Source organism: Elaeis guineensis, chromosome 11 (assembly GCF_000442705.2).
Source record: "Elaeis guineensis isolate ETL-2024a chromosome 11, EG11, whole genome shotgun sequence".
NCBI classification, from domain to species: Eukaryota; Viridiplantae; Streptophyta; class Magnoliopsida; order Arecales; family Arecaceae; genus Elaeis; species Elaeis guineensis.
Window position 1 is genome coordinate 121,887,106 of NC_026003.2, and position 21,573 is coordinate 121,908,678.

Here is a 21,573-nt window from a genome sequence, read left to right on the forward strand (position 1 = left end):
GGGTCAACTTTGTATTTAGATAGATGCATAATCATAAATCCAAATCCAAACCGAAATCGAAACCGAAACCATTCAATATAAAACATTATATAATTGAACATTTAATACATTCCACTACTCAAATTTTTTCTCTTATGATTAGAGAGAAAAAAATGATAGGTGCATACAACCTATGTTTTTTATAAAATTTATGTCCGTATTATTTTATGATAATTTTTGTTATAATATACTTATTATGATTAAATTTATATCGAGCTTGATTATTATAGAATTTATGTAATACTTGATGTCCCTGGATTGCATAAATATATAAATAATAAAAATAATAATTTAATATGTGCTCTCTCTATCTTATTTTTTATATTATTTTTATATTTATTTTTTAATTTTATAGTTCCAAGTGCATTACATAATTAAATATAATCAAAGAAACATAGAAAAAACAATCTGTTATCCAATCCTTTTTCGGTCTAATATTGGATATAAGAGTAAAGTTTTAATTGGAAATAGACTGAATTTGGATGTAATTGGTGGTTGGGACACGTATGCAGTTAGACCCGACCCAAACCCAACCAACCAGTTACTACCTTGAGCCAGAAGAAATTATTTCATGGTCCAGTGGACCATCGTCCAAATCCTGATTTGGTATTGAATTATTTAAATACAAAGAATAATGTGGCGAGCGACCATTGGACTGGTCCATCAACCTGTTACATCTAAGAACGCATTTGGCCCGCCCTCCTGAGATGCACCGGACGCAGCGGAAGGTAAAAGCCTTTCGGCTTAAATTCCTAGTTGGACCGCCAGACGGAATAAGTAAAAGAAAAAGAAAACCTGGAGTAAAACTGGTCCGAGGGAACTTATTTAGAAAGACTATATAAATACGAATCTCGGTCAGATCCCTTCGTCTTCTGTTCCTCCTATTCTTCCCGCTAGGGCTTCCACGATTCTAGGGTTTGCTCTTGGGTTGGTGATCCAGTAGGAAGAATGGTCAGGGGATCTCTCGGAAAGTTCGTATCCCGGTCCCTCTCGCTCGCCGGCAGATGGCAGCAGCAACAGCTGCGGCGCCTCAACGTCCACGAATACCAGGTCAAGATTGCGTATCTTTTCATCTTTTCTGTTCTTTAGATATGTTTCAATCGATGGTTTTGGTTAAGATCGCAGGAAAGAAGCGAGAAATGTGAGATTTTTGTTTTTCGTTTTTTTTTTTTCCTGTTTTGGCTTACTTATGTTCGATCCGGCAAGAACCTTTTTCTTGTTTGGGAATTTTTGTTATCATTCAAATTTTTCTTATTTTTTTCTTTTTTTTTTTTAATATTCGCTGGCATCTTTTTCTTTCTTCCCATGCTCTTTCTTTTTCTTTTCATGATCTTCATCTCCAAGTTGGATTTTTTTTTCCAGTTGGGAATCTAATGCCGGTTTTTTGGCAGGGTGCTGAATTGATGTCAAAATATGGAATAAATGTACCAAGGGGACTTGCTGTTGGGTCTGTTGAGGAGGTGAAGAAGGCCATCAAAGATGTTTTCCCTAACGAAAAGGAGGTGTGCTTGCTGTTTAATATATAGCATATCAGATTCTCCATCTGTTCTATAAAGGTTTTTTCAAATGTTTACCGACACCGTCCCTTTTTTTTTCTTGAGTGACGATGCTTTCTCAGTACCATTCATGGTGATTCTTGAAACATTTTCTTATCATTTGTATGTCGTGAGTACTGTATACAGAATAGAAAATAAACATTCTTACCATAACCTCTTAGCGATGCATCAGTAAACAATGGAAACAAAAGTTCAATAAAAGATGCAAATTGACCACAGACATGTACTCAGCATTTAGTAATTTGGGCAAGTAGGCATCTTAATTTCAAGACATATGAAACTAGGAGCATATGGTATTGCCATATATAATTTGCCACTGTCAGCATGCCTGTTTCTAAGACTTGACTGTTGTATGTGGGACAAGCATGCATGTTTGCATGCTTAGCCACTGGCAACTGTGATATGCGGTGTATTGTCATTATATATTACCATTTTTTGTGTATGCCTCTTTGATTTATCTGTTGTGGTATGTGGAATGCCATACTGGATCCACCTCTGATGTTGCTTCATATTTTCTTGAGTCAAAACTCCACATAATAGTAACCTAAACATATTTATGAAATCTCAAATAATGCCAATGTTGTTGCTACAGGTGGTAGTGAAAAGCCAAATTCTTGCTGGTGGCCGAGGCTTGGGAACCTTCAAGAGTGGACTTAAGGGTGGAGTGCATATTGTTAAGGCTGAAGAGGTGGAAGATATGGCTGGTATGAGGGACAATTCTATTTTAAATCTTCATCTTCATTCCTTTTCTTAAAATATACTAATTATCACTATAATTGTGAAAGACAGGATAACTATTTTACTGTTTAATGAATATAAATCATCCTGTCTGGATATATAAATTGGACAGTCTAGTGGTATATTTCAAATATTGGAAAATTCTCAGGAAGCATGATATCATTTGAAGGTAGTGGGATATAAAGATCAGGATTCCTAATGGAAGAAAATTCAGGGATAGGATTTATGGTTTTGTATGTGGAAACACCTTGCATAAGGCTGCTGGCTGATGGTATGAAAATCAAAATTTGTTGGGCTTTTGGAATCTTGATTGACCCATTGTACCTTGCCAAAATAAGTTAGTAATATTTGCAAATTCCAACATTTTCCATATTAAAGAAAGGTAAAATATGCCTCAGTCTTTTCTGTCTTTTATGCATAGGGATTAACCAGAGTCACATTTTTAGATTTTCTAGATAGGCCTAACTCTCTAACTCATTCTTCCAATGATAACACTGCAACCTAAGTGAATTTATTTGGGAATTGTCACTTAAAAAGGAAGAGTACATATCAAGTATCACATAATCAGGACAGAAGTGTTGTATGTTGTGTTAATTTTTGTAGTGCTTGGCGAGGTACACCATGCTGTATGCACTAGCACCATCATATTCAGTCCTCAACCTCTGTAGATTCACACCGTAAAGCACATAATGTGTGCTGCAATTTTCTTCAACATGTAGTTTTTAGGGCAACTTTATGATAAGATCATAAGGGGATACTTTTTATGTATAAAACTAAATGTCTTATAATTGCAACAAGTTCTGTGTATCAACTCGGTTATGCATTGCTATATATGATATGCATCAATGGGAAGACCCACTATGACCAACTTACTAATAAATTATTTTGTTTTGTAAAGAATTTTACAAGAACAATGTGGTGAAGCTTGGTAAACCATAAGCCATATTATATGATAAGGTCCTTAGGCGAATGCACCTGGAGGAAGCATAAGAAGATGAGTGAAATATATTTGATACAAATACCCTTCTTATGCATATAGAATATAAACAGGATATTGTAACGAATAAGAAGACAAGTGAATCAAGCATTTGATAATACTATGCCTTTCGGTATGTATGTGAACTACTCGTGTCAATTTGTTCTTAGCAACTCTCATATCCATTTAACATGTTGCTTGATAACAAAGCCAGAGTTTATGCCTTGATTATTAAATTAAAGATCCAATACTTCAAATGATTTGGAACTCCACAAGAAAAATGAAAATCCTTTTGTGCTTATACTGTTGCATGCAAGTGGGATGGAATGTGTTGAGTTAGGATCAGATTCAGCAATTGATAAATACATTTTGTTTTGTGTTCTACTTGCTTTCTTATGAATGGACCCGTCTATGAATTATCAGGTTACAACAAATTCTTTTGTTTAACTTGGAGTTTGTTCTGAAAAATGTACTATAAAATCACAATAGTCCTACTCTAGTTTTTTTTCATTTGAAAATATGCAATTTCAACTTAAGTTGTACCTAACCGTAAGCTATAGCTTTATCCTACATATATGCAGTCTAGTTTAGAGATTAAGTATATGATCCATTCCAAATATGGGAATATTCAAGGACTGAATCTCAACCTAACACCACTTAACATTCTAGATCGCAAGTTCCCAAGAAAGGGAAGTCTTGAGAAAGAGAGGGGCTTGCCATGACCTAGTGTGCCATTTGGGAGGGAAGAGATATACGTTTCACCTGTACATAAGATTTCATGTAATTGGGCATATCTTTTCTGGAATTTGGCCTTTAAAGACCAAGAGTCTTGCTGTATTTCTTTGCTATAACCGTAAGTACATATTTCTCGAGAAATCTTTAGTTTTTTTCTTAAATATGAAACATAAGATTGGCCTTTGGGAGGGAAGAGATAAACGTTTCACCTGTACATAAGATTTCATGTAATTGAGCATATCTTTTCTGGAATTTGGCCTTTAAAGACCAAGAGTCTTGCTGTATTTTTTTGCTATAACCGTAAGTACATATTTCTCGAGAAATCTTTAGTTTTTTTCTTAAGTATGAAACATAAGTCATGACCCATTCAGCATTTCTTTTAAAAAATCCAGAAAATCGTATTATATATTTATTTCTTAATCTTTTGTTTTAATACATCTAGAAGAGGAATCCTTGCATGCTAAGTTAAAATTTTGAAATCTGGATGCTGGCTTTGGTGACCGTGTTGAAGTAGACTCCTTGAGCATGTCTGTTTAATCTTTCACTTATTGAACATTCTTGTGATTTGTCAAAAATATGTTGTTTACTGAGCTTGCTTGTCTTGAAACATTTATGAACAGCTATCGAGATAAATTTTGTGAAAGAACCATCTAATTCTTATATTAGGGCTCTTGTACATTTCAACTGAAGCCACTCATTCTTTGCAGGTAAAATGCTCGGCCAGATTCTGGTTACCAAACAAACTGGCCCCCAAGGAAAGATTGTGAGCAAGGTTAGGGAAATGCTTCCGTTTAGACAATTTTATAGATATTCGATTCCTTACTTTAAATTTCATATTTTGATGGTACTTGTTTGCTATTCTTGCGTAAGTTTGATGATCTCTGGTAACATAATTTATCTTCATTCTTATCTTTAGTATTATTGCCAATACATTCTAAATTCTTAGTTATATTTTATGTGGAACATTCACTTCCTAAAGTTAATGGACTCATTCACGGCCCTGCTTTAGAGGTGGATTAGGTCTATAATGAAGCTATCTAATCTCTCTGGCTTCTATTTGAAGTTGATATATTTAAGAGGTGTGTAAAATTAGTTCATTTAAGTCCATTTCCACCTACCTTTCAGCAATTGGCAAGTAAGATGCTCCCCTAGAAATTTGTCTCTTGGTTGGTTCCTTCACATCTTCTTTCTTACTGGGAAATACATCATGTTTGATACATGCCAGTTATGTTCTTGCAAGTTCTTGATTTGGATCCAACAACTTTTTTTTTGCAACTTTGTCTATAGTTTGTTATTCTAGCTACTGTAAATGACTGAAGTCCAGTGATGGAATTGTTCTGAAGAATTGATACCCTACTTGAGATGTATTTGTAGCCCTTTAGGTTAGGGCTTTATTTTGTTGTTTGTGCTTAATTGATGTGTAAGGCTTTATTTGATAATAAATTGGCATTACTGGAGTTGATACAACGGATAGTGAAAAAAAATCCATAAAGTTGAGATTAAATAGTTGGGATAAGGTTTTTGTAAAGTTTGGTTTTGGTATGTAAATCTGATACTTGTAAGATTCAGTGGTGGAATGCATCAATCATTTTCAGTTTACTGATCATTACATATTGATGAATGATTTGTACTGGAAAATCTCTCTGGATTCCTTTATTTTCCTGTGTGACCATCATGGATCCCAGAAGAACTTAAGTCTGGGCTACATTAGTTAAATCTATAAGAACCAACTAAAGCCAAGTATCCAACTAAGTTGTCTCAGTTGGAATTATTTTGCATGTAAGACACTACCTTCTTGTACTAGCTAATATTTAAGCACAAAGATTCTATTATCATTCAAAAAAGTTTTATGCAAGACATGACAAAATTCCCATAAACAAATTCATGTAACTTTAATTGTATAAAGTAAAAGCTGACCATGACAAAAGGATGCATGCAAATATCAATCCTTTGTATGAGGATGCATAAAAAATTTTGATTCCATAGGCTAGGTTTCAAAAAGTTTGTTATTTGAAACATTCTTCGTCTCCTTCCTATTGTAAATCATCTTCCTCCATCAACTTGTCATTGTCAGCTGGGACATGTGAATTGTATTATTTGGAGGTAGTGACATCGTAGCATATTCCTTCATCATTGCATATATTTCATCGAAGAATTTATAACAAGAGAAAGCATAACTTCATTATTTGCATGTTAAGGAATAAAAAGGACTGCATGGTGAATTGTGGGGCACAAGTTGATTAGTTGGCGTTAGTTTTTTTTTGTCCAGTTAGGTTATACTAGCCAATAGAGATGTGCAATGCACCTTAGGAAAAATATAAAAAAAAAGAAGATATAAAAAACTTGAGTCAAAAAAAAAAAAAAACTTAAAATGCAAAAAACAGAGAAAAAGAATCACATAAGTAAACTGAATGGAGGAAATAGAGAACAGAGTTAAATAGAAGCAAAGACAGATGTTAGCTAAAAATACAAAACCGAGAAAACAAAATGGGAAAGTGAGTAAATTGTTCTTATGATGCAGATTTTATTTATAAATCAGTGCCCATCTGTATTTATTTATTTATATTAATCTTTCTGGATAAAAGTTATGAGGATATGGAAACTTTTTAAAACCCTTGCCAAATTTGATTCTATCTGCATACCAAGGTTTTGAGTTTCATCCTAAAACCAATTCACTGCAACTGAAATGGATTAGTTTCTCATTGTGGACAATTTTGGCTGAAACCCATTAACTTTTGTCCACTCAGCCAATTTCAGTTGATTCAGTTAGTTTTGTCTGAAATTGACAGAACTGATGATGAATACTAATCCATTATTTGTCTCTTTAGTGTCATTACGGGATCATATCTTCATTTCTTTATTTCTTGGGATAATTAGTGTCACTTTCGATCAGCTTTCAGTTTCTTGTGTTAAAAGATGGGTTCTTTGGTTCTTGTGGTAGCATTCCTTATGTATGTGAATTACTTATTCAAGAATTTTGTTTGACTTTCCAAGTTTTAGGGCCTGTTTGGATGGTTGGGCCTAAAATCCTATAGGATTCGTTGCCCAAGCATCAAAAATAATAGACTATAAGCAAGTCAGGCTATTTGTTTACAAGTATCCAGAATCACTTTTTGAATGGGCTGGCCCGGATCTCATAGGGAGAAAAAAAATGACCTGGAGAAAAAAAAATGACCTGCGGGGTCATTTTTTTTTCCCTATGAGATCCGGGCCAGCCCACTCAAAAATGATCTTAGATACTTATAAATATAGGGCATGGCCTACTTATAATCCAATAGTTTTATGCTTGGGCCACGAATCCCATAGAATTTTGGGTCCAACTATCCAAATAAGCCCTTATAAATTCTCAATTACTTTCTGCAATCATAGTTATACCATACATAAATGAAAAGATGCATGATCTTTAGTCTTGGAAAGTGTGAAATTCAATTTGTTTAATTCCCAATTAATGAAAGAATACCTGAGAACAAATAGTATAAAAAGGAGTAGATGAGAATGCTGTGGTTCTTACATACAGATCTATTCATGATGTTAAGTGTGTGACACAAATAAATAATTTACTTTAAGATTTAGACAATTAGTTTCCTAGATCATTGGCATGCCTACCCGAGTGGTGAACCTAACCTAGTATTGCTCATGTGCCCTGTTCGCCTGCCAACCCCGTACACACACACACACAAGAGGAAAAAAAGTTGGGGGGGGGGGGTGAGGAAGAAGAAAAGCATCCCCTAGAAGATTTGAGCTGCAGCTTTTGAGATACAAGATCAAGTCTTATAGATAGTTAGATGAGATAAAAGAAATTTGGATCTTAATTTCCAAAATATAAAAATCATAATGTATTTGTTGATACTGGTGTGTGGTCATGATTGTAATCATTTTACAAGATTGGTATTTGCAAGCACTAAACATATTTAAATTTGCTGGCCAAAACATGTGGTGAAAAATCCTAAACTTGTCAATTACCTATGATTTCATGCTGCTTCTCAATAAAGTTGTCATATCAATTAATTCATTTTACTGAAATTGGTTTAGATATATTTTGTTGACATTAAAAATTTTAATAACACCTTATTTTATCACAGGTCTACTTGTGTGAGAAGCTCTCACTTGTGAATGAGATGTACTTCGCCATCACCCTTGACCGTACAACAGCTGGTCCAGTACGTTCTTAATCGAATTCTAAGTTTTTGTTATCAAATTCAGTTGTCTTTTGTGTGAGATATATGATATTTTCATCTTTCAAACCAAAATTCTAATTTCAACTTTCTGGGAGCACCTAAAGTATTTCAATTTTTTCCATAATTGGCTGCTTATACATTTTGTGCTTACCAAGTTGGAAGTGAGTATTTACATGTTGCATTTGTCACTGGATATTTATTTTATTTTTTATTATCTGCTTTCAGTTTTTGCTACATTATTTCTATTTTAACTCAAATTTAGATGCATCGATATTTTTCCCTTGTTTGGAAGTGAATGATCAGGAAAACACTTCCATTATCTCTGCAATCAGAGCGATTTTTCATGGCACAATTCTAGAAAAAATGAATGAATAGTTTTGAAATCCTAGGTGCTTTGTTTACATAATTCATCTCCCCCCCACCCAACCCCCCCCCCCTCTTTCTCTCTCTCTCTGTTTGTGTGTGTGTGAGTCACACACTTATGCACTGCATGCACAAGGGCATGCAGTGAAGCGTACATCCTCATACTTAACGAAGCTCTATACAATATGACCATCTTTAATTTCAGAAGTTTGAAATCAAGATTATTATGAAGTTCTACATGCAACTAGAATGCATACATTTATTGCGAATGTCAGGACTGGCTGATGAAAGAACAACACTTACTTTAAAACTTGTATTTGTGTCCTGGCCATGCTGGTGTGTGCATATGGCATGTATCATGATGTTTGATCATGGGCATGGTGCTTTGTTGCATGCCAGGATAGCATTTACTTGTTCATGTTGAATTACAATTCAGAAACAACACTTGAATAAAAACAAACTGAAAATCACATTTTAAGTTTTCATCACCTGACATGTCATGTATATACAAAAATAAATGGCATGTGTTATTTTGTTGGAAGTACATAATTTATAGTTCGTATATGGTGTAAAATTTTCTTTCTCCATTAGAGGTAAAAAAGAATTGTCTACCATTTTTAGTTCTGAAAAACCATATATATATATATATATATAAAAGAAATCACTTCCCACGAAAAATTGTGCTAGCTTAATGCAATTTTTCTACAGATCATTTTTTTCTAGATTTTTTTTTGATTTTTTGAAACAATTTTTGGAATGTTCTTCAGTCGAAGCATGTATATGCATTTGGAAGTTGCTTGGTAGTAACTTTAGTCGGAACTTCCTGTCCCTTTGGACAAAGAAAGATATGATGGACAAAGTTAAGTTCTTTATGCCAGCATGTGACAAAAGATGTGAACGATATGGAACTGAGAGAGGGCTTATGCAAGGGGAACCTTAGTCTCTTCTTGTGCTAACTATTTATTAGGCTAATGGGTTGACTGTTGCATTAATTCCATATTACATGATCTTCGAGATGAAGTGGTTACAGTTTGCAAATGGCTCGATTATATTCTTTCTCTGTAATTTTGGATGCTTAACTTGAAAGCTTTGACTGTCTCTATGTGTATCTGATCTCTGACTGAACCCTGGTTAGTTGTTCAGTATGGGTTATATAGCAATCATGAACTTCGGAATAAGTTGCATTATGTGGGCTGCTGGGGGCAGAAAGTGGCAGCTCAAGCCAACACCTTAGGTGGATTTTGTGCAAAATTAGCGTACATCATAAGTATACACATATAACAATAAAATTGGAATCAAATTAGAAATGGATGCAGAAACAATAGACTGAGGAAACTTCGTTTGCACTTTTTCTGAGAACCTATTTTAGTGTAACATGACTTGTAAACAAGTAAATATTATAATTTATTTTCTCTAAAATATGCAGTGATATTAATTGATAATCAAATGAAAACATGTTCAACAATCTAAGTGAGTTAATGCAAAAGTTAACTCTCGGAAGGATAAACACTCAATCCAAAATTAGAAATAAATAACTAACATGAAATAGTGCAAGTTACAGTATTTTAGCTAAGGTGCTTGGGCATGATTGAGAAAGGTATGGAGGTTATAATCTGGCTACCTAATGTATCTAATACCTGTTATCACCTCAAAATAGAGTCCAAACCTGTATGTACCTAAATCTAGATGTCGACTACAAAAAGGGGTGGCTTGAGCTAATAAACTATAATAAGGTGGCTGGGGCATTGCCAAAGTCTAGGCAGCTCCTAGGTGGCTCAGGAGGATGCTTCTGAGAATGTGGGGTCACATTTTATGCATTGGGGCTAAAGTCTTGCCTTAAGCCTAAATATTTTAAGCATCGATGGTCAATTAGAAGTGGAGAAAAGTAATATTTATGAAAGTGGTTTTATATTAGAGAAAAATGTTTTAATATGCTTCCAATTTAAATCTATTCAAGCTTTTATACAACATCTCTATTAGCAACAAAATTGCAGAATGAAATGGAATAAATTCATATCACGTATTGCTCATGCTCATACAGGGATTGTTCATTGCAAAAATTCTATGTTCATGATAAAATCGATGAGGGCCAAATTGGAGGAACCAACCTGTAAAAAAATTTCTCCTTAAGTTGGTTGTTCTAATAGGGGAAGATAGTTGAAAAGGTTGGGCCACCAGTTTAAATCTGCATAGATATTTGTATACAATCAATAATCAATTCATATTATGTCAGTGTGCAAGATTATATTCAAGATTATAGAAAGCAGCTGGAGTATGTGGATGACTACTGCATAATGCCTAGGTGGTTTGCAGGTGCCTAGAAGGAACTTAGGCAGAAGAGAAGGAAGAGTGTAGGAGGGGTGAGAATTGGGAAAGATGGAGGTTTAGGAGTCGGGGAGGAGGATGGGGAGGAGGAAAAGAGGGAAGAGAAGTAGGAGAATTAGGAAAAGGGGAAGCGGAGGTGGCGCTGGAGCTGGAGAGAGGTGAGACGGGGGACCATGTATCACCAGCCTTTCATGTTTCACCTGATCTGCGTGTTGCCTTGGCTGCATATGCAGGCTGCGAGGGACTGGTGCTGGTCGGTCGCCATTGCAACCCAGCTGTATATTGGGTTTCTAGTCGTATGCAGGGTGGCTGAGGGGCCATATAGCTTATAAAGCTACATATGCAGCTTTATAAACTACTTTTTAGTTTTTACAAATTACAACAGTGATTATATGTCTGAGATTTTTATGCATGGAAAAGCATGCTGCTCAGAATAAAATAGGTTGGAGCCAACCATAGAGATCTGGCCATAAGATTTAACTTCAGAATCTGCTTAAGAGCAATGAACCATACTTCTAGTTGGCAGAAAACTGTATAGGTTAAAGTTTCTTATGGGCCTGATCAGAACTCTGAGAACTGAAAAGCAGCACATTTTTTGGCAGGAGTCAAGCTGCAGGGTAGTGGTCATCATATAGAGGGGAAATTAGAGAAGTTTTTGAGTGATGAAAGGGTTTCCTTCTGAAGTTAACCACATACAGTAGGATATAAAAACTTTTCATGAGGAATTGAGTGGCAAATAATTGGCACCTGAACCTTGCATCATATGTGAGTAGCAATCACAAAACTTTTGATGGAGGTTGGTGTCTTGTTATCTTTTTAAAATATTTTGATTAATTTAGGGAGTCAGCCCATGTCATTATTAGAATAAGAAGAATTCTGATGCTTGTTCACGGATCTATTTATAATTAATTTATTTTTGTTTGCTCAATGTTCTAACTACAAAAGAGAGTTCAAACTTTCGTGATTCTGTTTGTTGTCACTGGTTTGGCAAAATTAGTGTGTCAAGTTGCACCTGTCTGTATCTACCTTATTAGCATTGCACTGTATTTTCATAGGTACATATAAACCAAACTGTTAGCATAAATCATGGATGTGGATGGAATAGTTTATTCCTTTTCATTGGTCGTATACTTATTTACTTTCATGTGATCTTCATATCAAGGCTGCATTATCCAGTAAAGTTATGAATCTTCTGCTCACTTGTCTGAGTTGTTGTCATTTTTTTCAGCTCATCATAGCTTGTAGAAAGGGTGGAACTAGTATCGAAGATCTTGCAGAAAAGTTTCCTGACATGATCATCAAGGTCATCTTCATTTTTGCTCTTGTTTATCAAAAAAACACCTCTCTGAGATGATTAGTAGCTTTGGTTTGTTATGTAGGTCTTTATTAAGTTCATAATTTACTGATTCTAGGTTGGTATATTGGTATACTAAACTTCATTTCTTTCAATGCAAGGTTCCGGTTGATGTTTTCAAGGGAATCACAGATGAAGATGCTGCTAAAGTTGTCGATGGTTTAGCACCTAAGGTAGCAGACAGAAATGCTTGCATAGAACAAGTGAAGAAGCTTTACAAACTCTTTTGTGAATGTGATTGCACATTGTTGGAGGTAACGTGATCATAGAATTTCAATTTAGCTTCTAAAGTTCTTTGTGAATGTTGTCAATTTTAATGCTTTTTGATTCTCTAGTTATCTTTCCTATTTTAACATTGGAAGACTTCCATTGTTTAGATAAATCCAATTGCCGAGACATCTGATAACCAGCTGGTAGCAGCTGATGCGAAGTTGAACTTTGACGATAATGCTGCTTTCCGTCAGAAAGAGATATTTGCTCTCCGTGATGCATCCCAGGAAGATCCTAGAGAGGTGTGACACATGTTCTACTCATTTTGGTGAAGTTGTTAAGCTCTTATGAAAAATATGCTTGATGGTATGAGTAAACTAAACATTTAGTCTTTGTGTGGTGCAAGTAAAAAAATTCTGGGATGCTAATTTAATATTATTGCTCGCCAAAGAAACATATTGTAGCCTTTTACTCCTTGCATTTTATTTGCTTAGATTCTCTTTTCTTTTTCAGGTTGCTGCTGCCAAAGCAGATTTGAACTATATTGGATTGGATGGAGAAATTGGATGTATGGTTAATGGTGCGGGACTGGCTATGGCTACAATGGATATAATAAAATTGCATGGTGGTACTCCTGCCAATTTTCTTGATGTTGGTGGAAATGCATCAGAAGGCCAGGTGCAATTATAGTTCAACATCTATGGTTACTTAGCTGTAAAGGTGCCTAAGCAATGTTTTTACCATATATCCTTAAGTGGATAAATGAAGACAAAATATCTGTAGATTTATTATTGGCAGTTTATTATTGTTTATGAGAATCGTAAATAGATTTCCTAATGGAGCATTTTTAATTTTCAAGATGATAATTATCATTAATATTAGATGCTTTGTCGTTCTGTTAATTAAATATGAGCATGCTTTATGCATCATTCAAGATCCATTTCCTGTTGATATGTCTAACTTGATAAGTTGTTCATCAGGTGGTGGAAGCATTCAAAATATTAACATCAGATGACAAAGTGAAGGCGATTTTGGTCAACATATTTGGTGGAATCATGAAATGTGATGTGATAGCAAGTGGAATTGTTAATGCAGCCAAACAGGTCCGTTTTCTGTTTAATGTGTGTTTTTGTTTTTCAGTTTTGCACTAATATTTTGCTTCCATTTGTGCCTAGTAGATCTATCACTGTGTTAGTGAGAGCACCCTCGTTGTTGAGACTATGCAATGTCCTTGAGATCAGAAGGCAGCCTAACATATGCTCCTACTTAAAAAATATGGATGATGACTCTTTTTATTGAAATGATTATGGCAGAAAAACTTATTCCGTTATTTGACACATTAATCAACGGAGTTGATTATTAAGATTTAGAATCTGATGATTGATTTTCAGGAATGCAAAATGTTATTAAGGCCCTGGCTTATAATGGCTTCCATGGACTGAGGATCATAGTTTTCACAATAAGAAATGTAAACTGAGTGGATCATACTTCAACTTTGAAGGGAAAAGGAAAATCCTTCACCTATTTCTTCATGCTCTTAATTCTTCCTGAGAGTTTGTATTTTCATTGAATTTGCACTTAATCGTTATTTGATTAGGTTGGACCTTATGATTATTTCAACACATAGGCTGCATGATGTTTACCCACCGTGAGGAAGCATGCTACACTACTCAAGGAGCCATCCTCTGATTGCATTATAATACCTTATAATACTAGTTCATATTATGCTTGTCATTGTATATTTCTAGTTTAATTTACTTTCCACCTTTCTGAGTCATCAATCAATATTTGCTTCCATGCTTATGGTTGCCATCCATAATGAACTTAACATATTTTTCTTTTCCTATAATTGCCAGGTTTCGCTGAAAGTACCTGTGGTTGTTCGTTTGGAAGGCACCAACGTTGATCAGGGGAAGAGAATTCTCAAGGTGCCGAATGATATGTTTTTATCTTTTTGTTGCCTACTTTGTTTTACCTCTTAGTTCTGATGTCTTATTGTGAAGGAACCAAAATGCATTGAGAGTTTTGTTGATCATTGTAATTTGCAGGAGAGTGGGATGACCTTGATCACGGCAGAAGATTTGGATGATGCTGCAGAGAAAGCTGTACAAGCTGCTTCAAGCTAAGAATTATTAAGACCAATATAATTTCTGGTTTTTTGATAAAAAAGAAACCCGGTGCTCTGATGATTGGTAGGAGCACTCACTACATTTTTGGGAAATGTTCTGTCGAGAATTTTCACGGGTCGTCTCGATGCCGACCTTTTGAAATAAAGTGGTTTGGTTCTAGGAATTTTCAAAGCTGACCGATAGGGGGTTCTTGGGGGCCATGGCTAGCTCAGTATGTTGTGTCTTTCAACGTTATCGGTCATGCAACCTCTATTCTTGTCCAAATAATTATTTTTTCTTCAATTAAAGAAATGAGGTGAAAGACATTGGCACAACATTGTGTTTCAGATGTGCATGTGGGGTAGGGTGTATGTGAAAAATTGAAGTGCATTGGCTTGGACGTGCAACAAAATTTTTAAAAAGATTTGGAAGGTTTGAGGAACACTATGGCAGTCATGGATATAGAAATTGTGGTTGAACAGTGTTTGGTTTTGTTCCTGAGCTCAGATGGCAGTCGTGCACATTTGTCATCACAGTTTCCATTGGCTGGCAATGTTGAGAAGTTATTACACGACCGGTCCAAATCCCAGGCACATTTACGGTAATCGGGGCACCCCTCCGTTGACTTAGAATTGTCTAAAAATTGTCTAAATATAAGGGATAATGCGGTTAGTGACTATTGGACTGGTCCACTGGACCTGGTTCATCTCATAATTAGACCATTTTGGAGGCACCGCTAAGAATCCAAACAAAGCCTCTCCCAGTAGCCCCCGTGAAACAGGAGTTGGAGGGCGGTGGGCGGCGCCTACAAAAGGCGCCGGAAAGACTGGTTTGGGTGATTTGCGTCCGCTGGCTGCCTGGCAGTCCAAACGTGCTGAAACTTGGCTCCGAGAGGTGACGGAGCGCCATCCGAGGCCTGGGAAAGAAAAATTACGTCCACACGCATGCTGCTCAGGTTTGCAAGGGTAGACTTCGGTATAAGAGATAACGCAAGTGGATACTCCGGTGAAATTTTGAGAGAGTGAATGGAGCTACCCGTATGTTACACGGTATCAAATTTCAAAGCAATGGTCGCAAAATGCAAAGCTAAGCTTTTCTTTTTTTCTTTTTTCGATTAAAAATCTTAAGAAGTTGTTTTAAATTTCACTTCATCTTCTGAATTTGATACTTGATGTAAAATCTTCTCATTCCACCTCATTGGTATTATAACGACACCTTAGCATATTTGAATATTGTTTTGAGAAAGGCAAAACTAAATATTTCAACCCGACTTCTTCCAAGTAAAACATTCTGGAGGGTAACATGCTTTAACTTGGCTTCAAATAAGAGATAATATCCATGATATCTTGCAATATGCTGATTGGTCCAAAGTCCTCGGACGGATCACTGTAGTAAATTCTGTGGTCTTATACAAGAAATCCATAATTACTCTCACTCTCATTCAGGTCCTCTCCTCAAGGATTTCGCTATCCCTTTGGAAAGGCAATAAGCGATGGACTGGATGGTGATCATAGGATTAATCCCAACGGCACTCGGTAACACACTCCCATCACACACAAACAGCCCCTGTGCCTCCCAACTCTCCCCCGTCTCATCCACCCCTCCCTCTTCCTCGCTCACTCCCATCCTGCAGCTCCCCATCTGATGAGCACAGCAATAGAAGGTCCACAATTCATTCCGAGACCTCGGACCTCCCACCATGGTAATCCCATCCAAGAACTCCTCCAACTCCGCCTCCTTGATCCCCTTGCACTGGATCCTCTGCCCGTCGCTCCGGTGAGTCCCCACTTCCACCGCGCCCGCCGCCACCAAAATCCGCAGCGCCCTCCGCAGCCCCTCCCTCATATTCTCCCTGTCCAATGCATCGAATCGATATCTCACCATTCCCTCCCCCTCCACCGTCCCCGTGCCCCGATCTCGTACCAACGCGAAGAGATGCGCCGTCCGGCTGTACCTCGCCATCCTCTCCTTCATGTCCAGTCCCGAGACCCAGGGGACCAGCGTCGCAAACGCCGCAGGCCCCACCGCGGGCGTCTCGATGATCGCCCGCAAGCTCGAATCCGAATCCTCCCGTGCTCTCACTTTGTGCAACGACGTGATGATCCCTCCCTCGAAGGTCTTGCCCCGGAGGTCCGATACCGAATCCGGGAAGTAACCCCATGCAAGAACTGCCGGGTGGAGGTGGAGGTTCCTCCCTATGTTTGGATTCGTTAGCCCGCTAGCTTTCATCAGTGGTGGTGTCAGGAGAGAACCGCACGCTGAGACGGTCACCTTAGCTTCGATTTCTAGCTTCATCGTGACCTTATGGCTCAAAGACTTGGCAATCAGTCCCACACATTTCTTCCTTTTCTTCCCACCTGGCTCGTTCTCCACGAATAGAAATCTCTCGGCCTTGCATCCCGTTACGATCACCGCGCCACAGTCGACAGCATCCACCAGCCAAGTTGTATCGGTCCCACGTTTATCTCCTGATCGACAGCCATAACAGCAGCTGCCGCAGAAATGGCTTTCTGAAGAATTTCTTGGCACCGAATCTACTTTAAGACCAAGATTCTGACAGCCTTTGCGAAGAACCTCGTTCTGAAATCCTTCTTGGGTGCAATTCTCGGTGACTCCGAGTCTTTTACAGACCGCGTCCATTGATGAGAGATAGTCTGTGCTCCTAAAGAGAGGAAGCTGATGCTCCTCCGCCCATTCCTTGAGGACATAGTCTGGTGTCTTGATGCACGCCGACCAGTTCACGGCGGAACCACCCCCCACGGTGGATCCAGCCAGGAGCATCATTTTCCCATCGAGAGTGCTAAGAATTCCGCCGGACTCGTACATTTCATACATGGATGGGGCTTCGATGGAGGTGTAGTCCTCCGATGTGAAGTAGTTGCCTTTCTCGATGACGACCACCTTGTGACCGGCACTCGCAAGAACTGCAGCAGCAACTCCACCGCCGCAGCCGGAACCAACTATGGCGACATCGCATCTAATTCTGTACATGTTTTGAATGGGGTCTTGGGAGACTGCCAGGCCTTTCTTGGTGAGGGAATGGAGAAGGGATGAATCGTTTTGATCCATGGTTTCTATGATACCCTTCTCAAGAGGCCTCTCTGATTGAGATTTTGGTGGCTTTTCTTCAGTTGGTAGGCTGTATCCAATTGCATTCCATGATAGGTTCTCCGAGTTTTCGTTAGTCTGCAGCAAAAGAAAAAGAAACAGATCAATGTCGGACTTCATCTCAGTCCTCTAAGAAATTGGGTAATGTTGGCAGAGAATTTGGAGAAAAGTTTCTGCTGAAGAAGAACAAATACAAACTAGCTCCGTTAATTAAGAGTATGAACTGCACTTCTTCAGTAACTGCGGTCAATTATAACAAAGACTAGGAAACCAGTAAGTTGATAGCTATTGCTTCTCCTAACTAGCTGCAAACCATAATTTGTCCTAGTTGCCTGCCACTACAATATTAAACAGCCTGGACCTAGTGTAAGTTCACATTTACTTCTTCTGAATCATGTAAGTTCTCCGAAGACCGTTTCCAGTTAATCATGACTTTGTAGATTTGATTTTTATTATCAATAAAGTCACTTTTAAGAAGGCAAAATGGAAGTGATCTTTTCTCATCGGGTGAGCACAGAAAACATTCTAATTGTAAGCAACCAGTGGTTCAATATTTTGGTTTTCTCATACGTAAGTTGCAACAGAATAAAAAGTTGACACAATCCACAACATCAAAAAAATGGGATAAACAATTCTTCAGGAATCAGAAGTATCACCCATGTTTATATGGTCGAAGAAGTAATGTGTAGGTTCCTATCAATCTATATCAAGTACCAACAAGAAAATGATAATTAAAAAAGACTAACATAGAATATCAAAAACAGTTAGGCAATGATGTCATGATCTTATCAGTACATAGAAAATATAAAGAAAATACAATAAACATATGTGACTGCCGTATTGCAACGGATTGCTTTAGCTATAGTGATGCATAATTTGTATTTACCCTTGCTTTCTGGATGATGCAAGGGTAGATTTTTCTTTAAATCAAACTAGACTATTATACACACTAAATGCCTATCAGGAATTCTTCTCCAATAAAATACCACTCTAATCTCTTGATTAATCTAGAGCAAGGGAAAAATTGGCCATTTGCAAATGACGAAAGAAAGACAATGACCTGATCAGTGGAAAACATGGGGTTAAGGGTGTTGCATGGAAATACCCATAAAGTTGATAGCGAACCATCAAATAATTCAAACCAGTGTGAAACCAAGCTGGACAACCTACTAGTGGTTGGATTTTTCTGTTAGAATATGGTGACTTCTCCGTTTTGGACGGCATCTCCTGATTGGCCGGTGTGGACTTGTATTCACTTTGAACACGAGTTCATGACCCTGACCAATAACCACAATTTTTTCCTGCATGTTGAATTATTTAAGACTATCTTTTCATCCTCTATATTCATTTCAATTCTGTAAGGGAACATGTTTTTTTTTGATAGTTTCTAGCATTAGTAGAACCTAATATATGAGTTATTTGAAAAACTCTGTGATCTTACCAAACTGCATATTTCAAATCATGTTTCTAGATTAAAATAGATACTTCTGTTTTGCTCTCTTTCGTTTTCCTTTTTAACTTCTGAAGTTTTGTATATTTATCCAAATATATTTTTATTAATTCAAGTTAGTTTGCATTCACTGATTGCATTCTTGAACTCTAACTTGGTCTCTGTTTTATTGAAAAGATATATGAAGGAAGGGAGGGATTTCAAAAGATAATAAGAAATTTGCATTTCTAAAACATAGAAGAAAAAGCCAAAATAACACAATTTCAGAGTCGACGGTCAAATCATCTGCAGTCAATAAAGACAATGTCTTAAAGCTGGTATTTTAATTTCAAAGACTAACAGAACTCTTTCTTCAGAAGAAAACAAAGTTAAAGGAGCTCTAAGAAGTTTACCATTGAATAAAAGATGTGGAGGCAGAAGACCTTGACCATCACAAAAACCATCCTTAGAGGGATAAAAATGTTTTCCTTGTTCCATCTTTTAAGAACCTCTTCCCTCTTCTCTACAGACATGTCTGAGAACTTGTTGATGAATGGGAATTCCCCACAAAGGCTCAGGGACCCACAGAGGACGAGCGTGCCCAGCTTGGTAGCAAGGAGCCATAGAACCAATTTGACCAAAAGAACAGCCTCTCTCAGGCCCCTCTTGACCATTAACTCTGCAACCTGTTTTTTTTCCTCGAAAAGAGATGTGATATTAACAAGAAGAAAAGGCCCAATACAAATAGATAATTATGTAGTGCACAATAGAACACCAATCTGAAACAGCTAATGAGACAATATTTGCTCATTTTTTGGCATAACATTGTGTGATGCTTAAAACAACCAAGCACCCACATTGGGATAGAGACATGGGTCCCTAGCACAGGAAATATCTATGCCAATTGTCCAAAGAAGGTTCTGTTAGAGGCAGTGAATGCTATGGATGCCTTGATGACAACGGCAACGGATAAATAAATGAACTCAATGTAGAAGTTTTCTATCAATTATCATTAAGCTTATTAAACAATTCTAGCAGTTATGAAACAACAATGACCAAAATTTGATTATATCTTTTGCAAATACATCTTTAAACACAGAAAATTACATCATGGTCCACCACTTTTTGTTATAAGTCCACAATGCATCCGGTCTTGGCTTCAAAATCTATTAGCATCGCTCATCTTTTTATACTAAAATTATATATAGAGGTGATAAAAGATGCTTCATTTGCTTGAAGGGTAAAAAAGGGGGATAATGTAGAATTCTGCTCCACATGATTGTGAAGAAATGCACAAGTACATGTTGCCATTAATCATTAGTATACAAATCGATGCAGAAGAGTTTAACATCATGATGGTCAGGAAAAAAAAAAAAAGGAAAATCTCACAGAAGGAGAAGAAAGAGAAGAAGAAAGTAATAGATCAATTTACAGAAGAGAAACAAGTATACCTAGTCATTACATAGTGACCCAATTATTCATACCATGTATTCAAGAAGAAAAATAGGGCTTAACAAAACAAAAAAAAAAAAAAGAAAATGAAATAGTAACACAAAAGCATTGAAGGAGGTTGGAGGAGAAAATAGTGAACCTCCAACAACCCACTCAATCATATAAATTGCAATCAAAGTAACCGCCCAAAAAGCACCAAAAAGTGGCAGCCACAAACAAGCGCAGGCATATAGAGGACGTAAAGGAAGCACCTCATCTGGTACTGGGGACTCCGAACCAGAAGCCAGGTAGAAGGCCTGGAGGTTCTTGGTGGGTGGGTCCTCCTTGCCACTGCTGACGTGGAGCTCTTCCATTGATAGGGAGGGTATGAAAGCCTCGCACATGGCAGCCAGTGACTGGATCTGGGAGGGAGAGAATCCATGGCGGTAGCCTCCCTCCTCCCTCCTCCCTCCTTGCAGCCGTGGGTGCCCTTGCCTCCTCTCCTCCCCTCCTTCCATACATATATATACTGGAGGAAAAGAAGAAGAAAAGATTCAATGTGGAGTTAGTTCTCTGAGACGGGTACGGGGGATATATATTGACTTGCTGAGAGACTTGTACCAGTGCCCTTTCAATAGTCAATCAAACGAATCAAAATTTTATTTTTAAAAAATAATTTTTTGAAAAATAATTTTTCAAGAAGTTACTTTTTGAGGAAAAAAAATTCTAATAGAGAACCATACGAGTGGGGTTCCCGATCTTCCTTGGTAAAAAAAAAGTTCCAGTAGAGCCCTATACAAGTGGGAAGTGGGGCCCAGATGGAACCCTTAACGATGAGGACACTGGCACATCACATGCTTCGAATATGGATCAGGACTGAGGCATATTTCGTCGTTACCCATGCGCGTCCCGCACGGCCATGGTGTTGCGTATTACCCGATGTCATTATTTGTACGTCGTTCGAGAGCTTATCGGTTATAACCGTTCCAAGAAATTTGAATCATTCAATAAAAAATTATTATA

The 21,573-nt window shown here is 37.3% G+C and overlaps 2 protein-coding genes across 2 annotated transcripts; one reads left to right on the plus strand and one right to left on the minus strand.

The window, feature by feature from the left end:
* The first annotated feature begins 851 nt into the window (after window positions 1–851).
* On the plus strand, window positions 852–14,917 carry LOC105054469 (succinate--CoA ligase [ADP-forming] subunit beta, mitochondrial). Its single transcript, XM_010935987.3, has 12 exons — window positions 852–1,089; window positions 1,431–1,541; window positions 2,188–2,299; window positions 4,752–4,816; window positions 8,127–8,204; window positions 12,139–12,213; window positions 12,366–12,518; window positions 12,642–12,776; window positions 12,988–13,152; window positions 13,455–13,577; window positions 14,331–14,402; window positions 14,523–14,917. The coding sequence occupies exons 1-12, from the start codon at window positions 988–990 to the stop codon at window positions 14,598–14,600; spliced, it is 1,269 nt and encodes a 422-aa protein (XP_010934289.2). The 5' UTR covers window positions 852–987; the 3' UTR covers window positions 14,601–14,917.
* A 922-nt stretch (window positions 14,918–15,839) lies between these two features.
* LOC105054470 (long-chain-alcohol oxidase FAO2) lies at window positions 15,840–21,126 on the minus strand. The gene is made up of 3 exons (XM_010935988.2): window positions 20,823–21,126; window positions 19,533–19,805; window positions 15,840–17,768 (listed from the first exon to the last, which is right to left on the minus strand). The coding sequence occupies exons 1-3, from the start codon at window positions 21,066–21,068 to the stop codon at window positions 16,020–16,022; spliced, it is 2,268 nt and encodes a 755-aa protein (XP_010934290.2). The 5' UTR covers window positions 21,069–21,126; the 3' UTR covers window positions 15,840–16,019.
* Window positions 21,127–21,573: the final 447 nt, after the last annotated feature.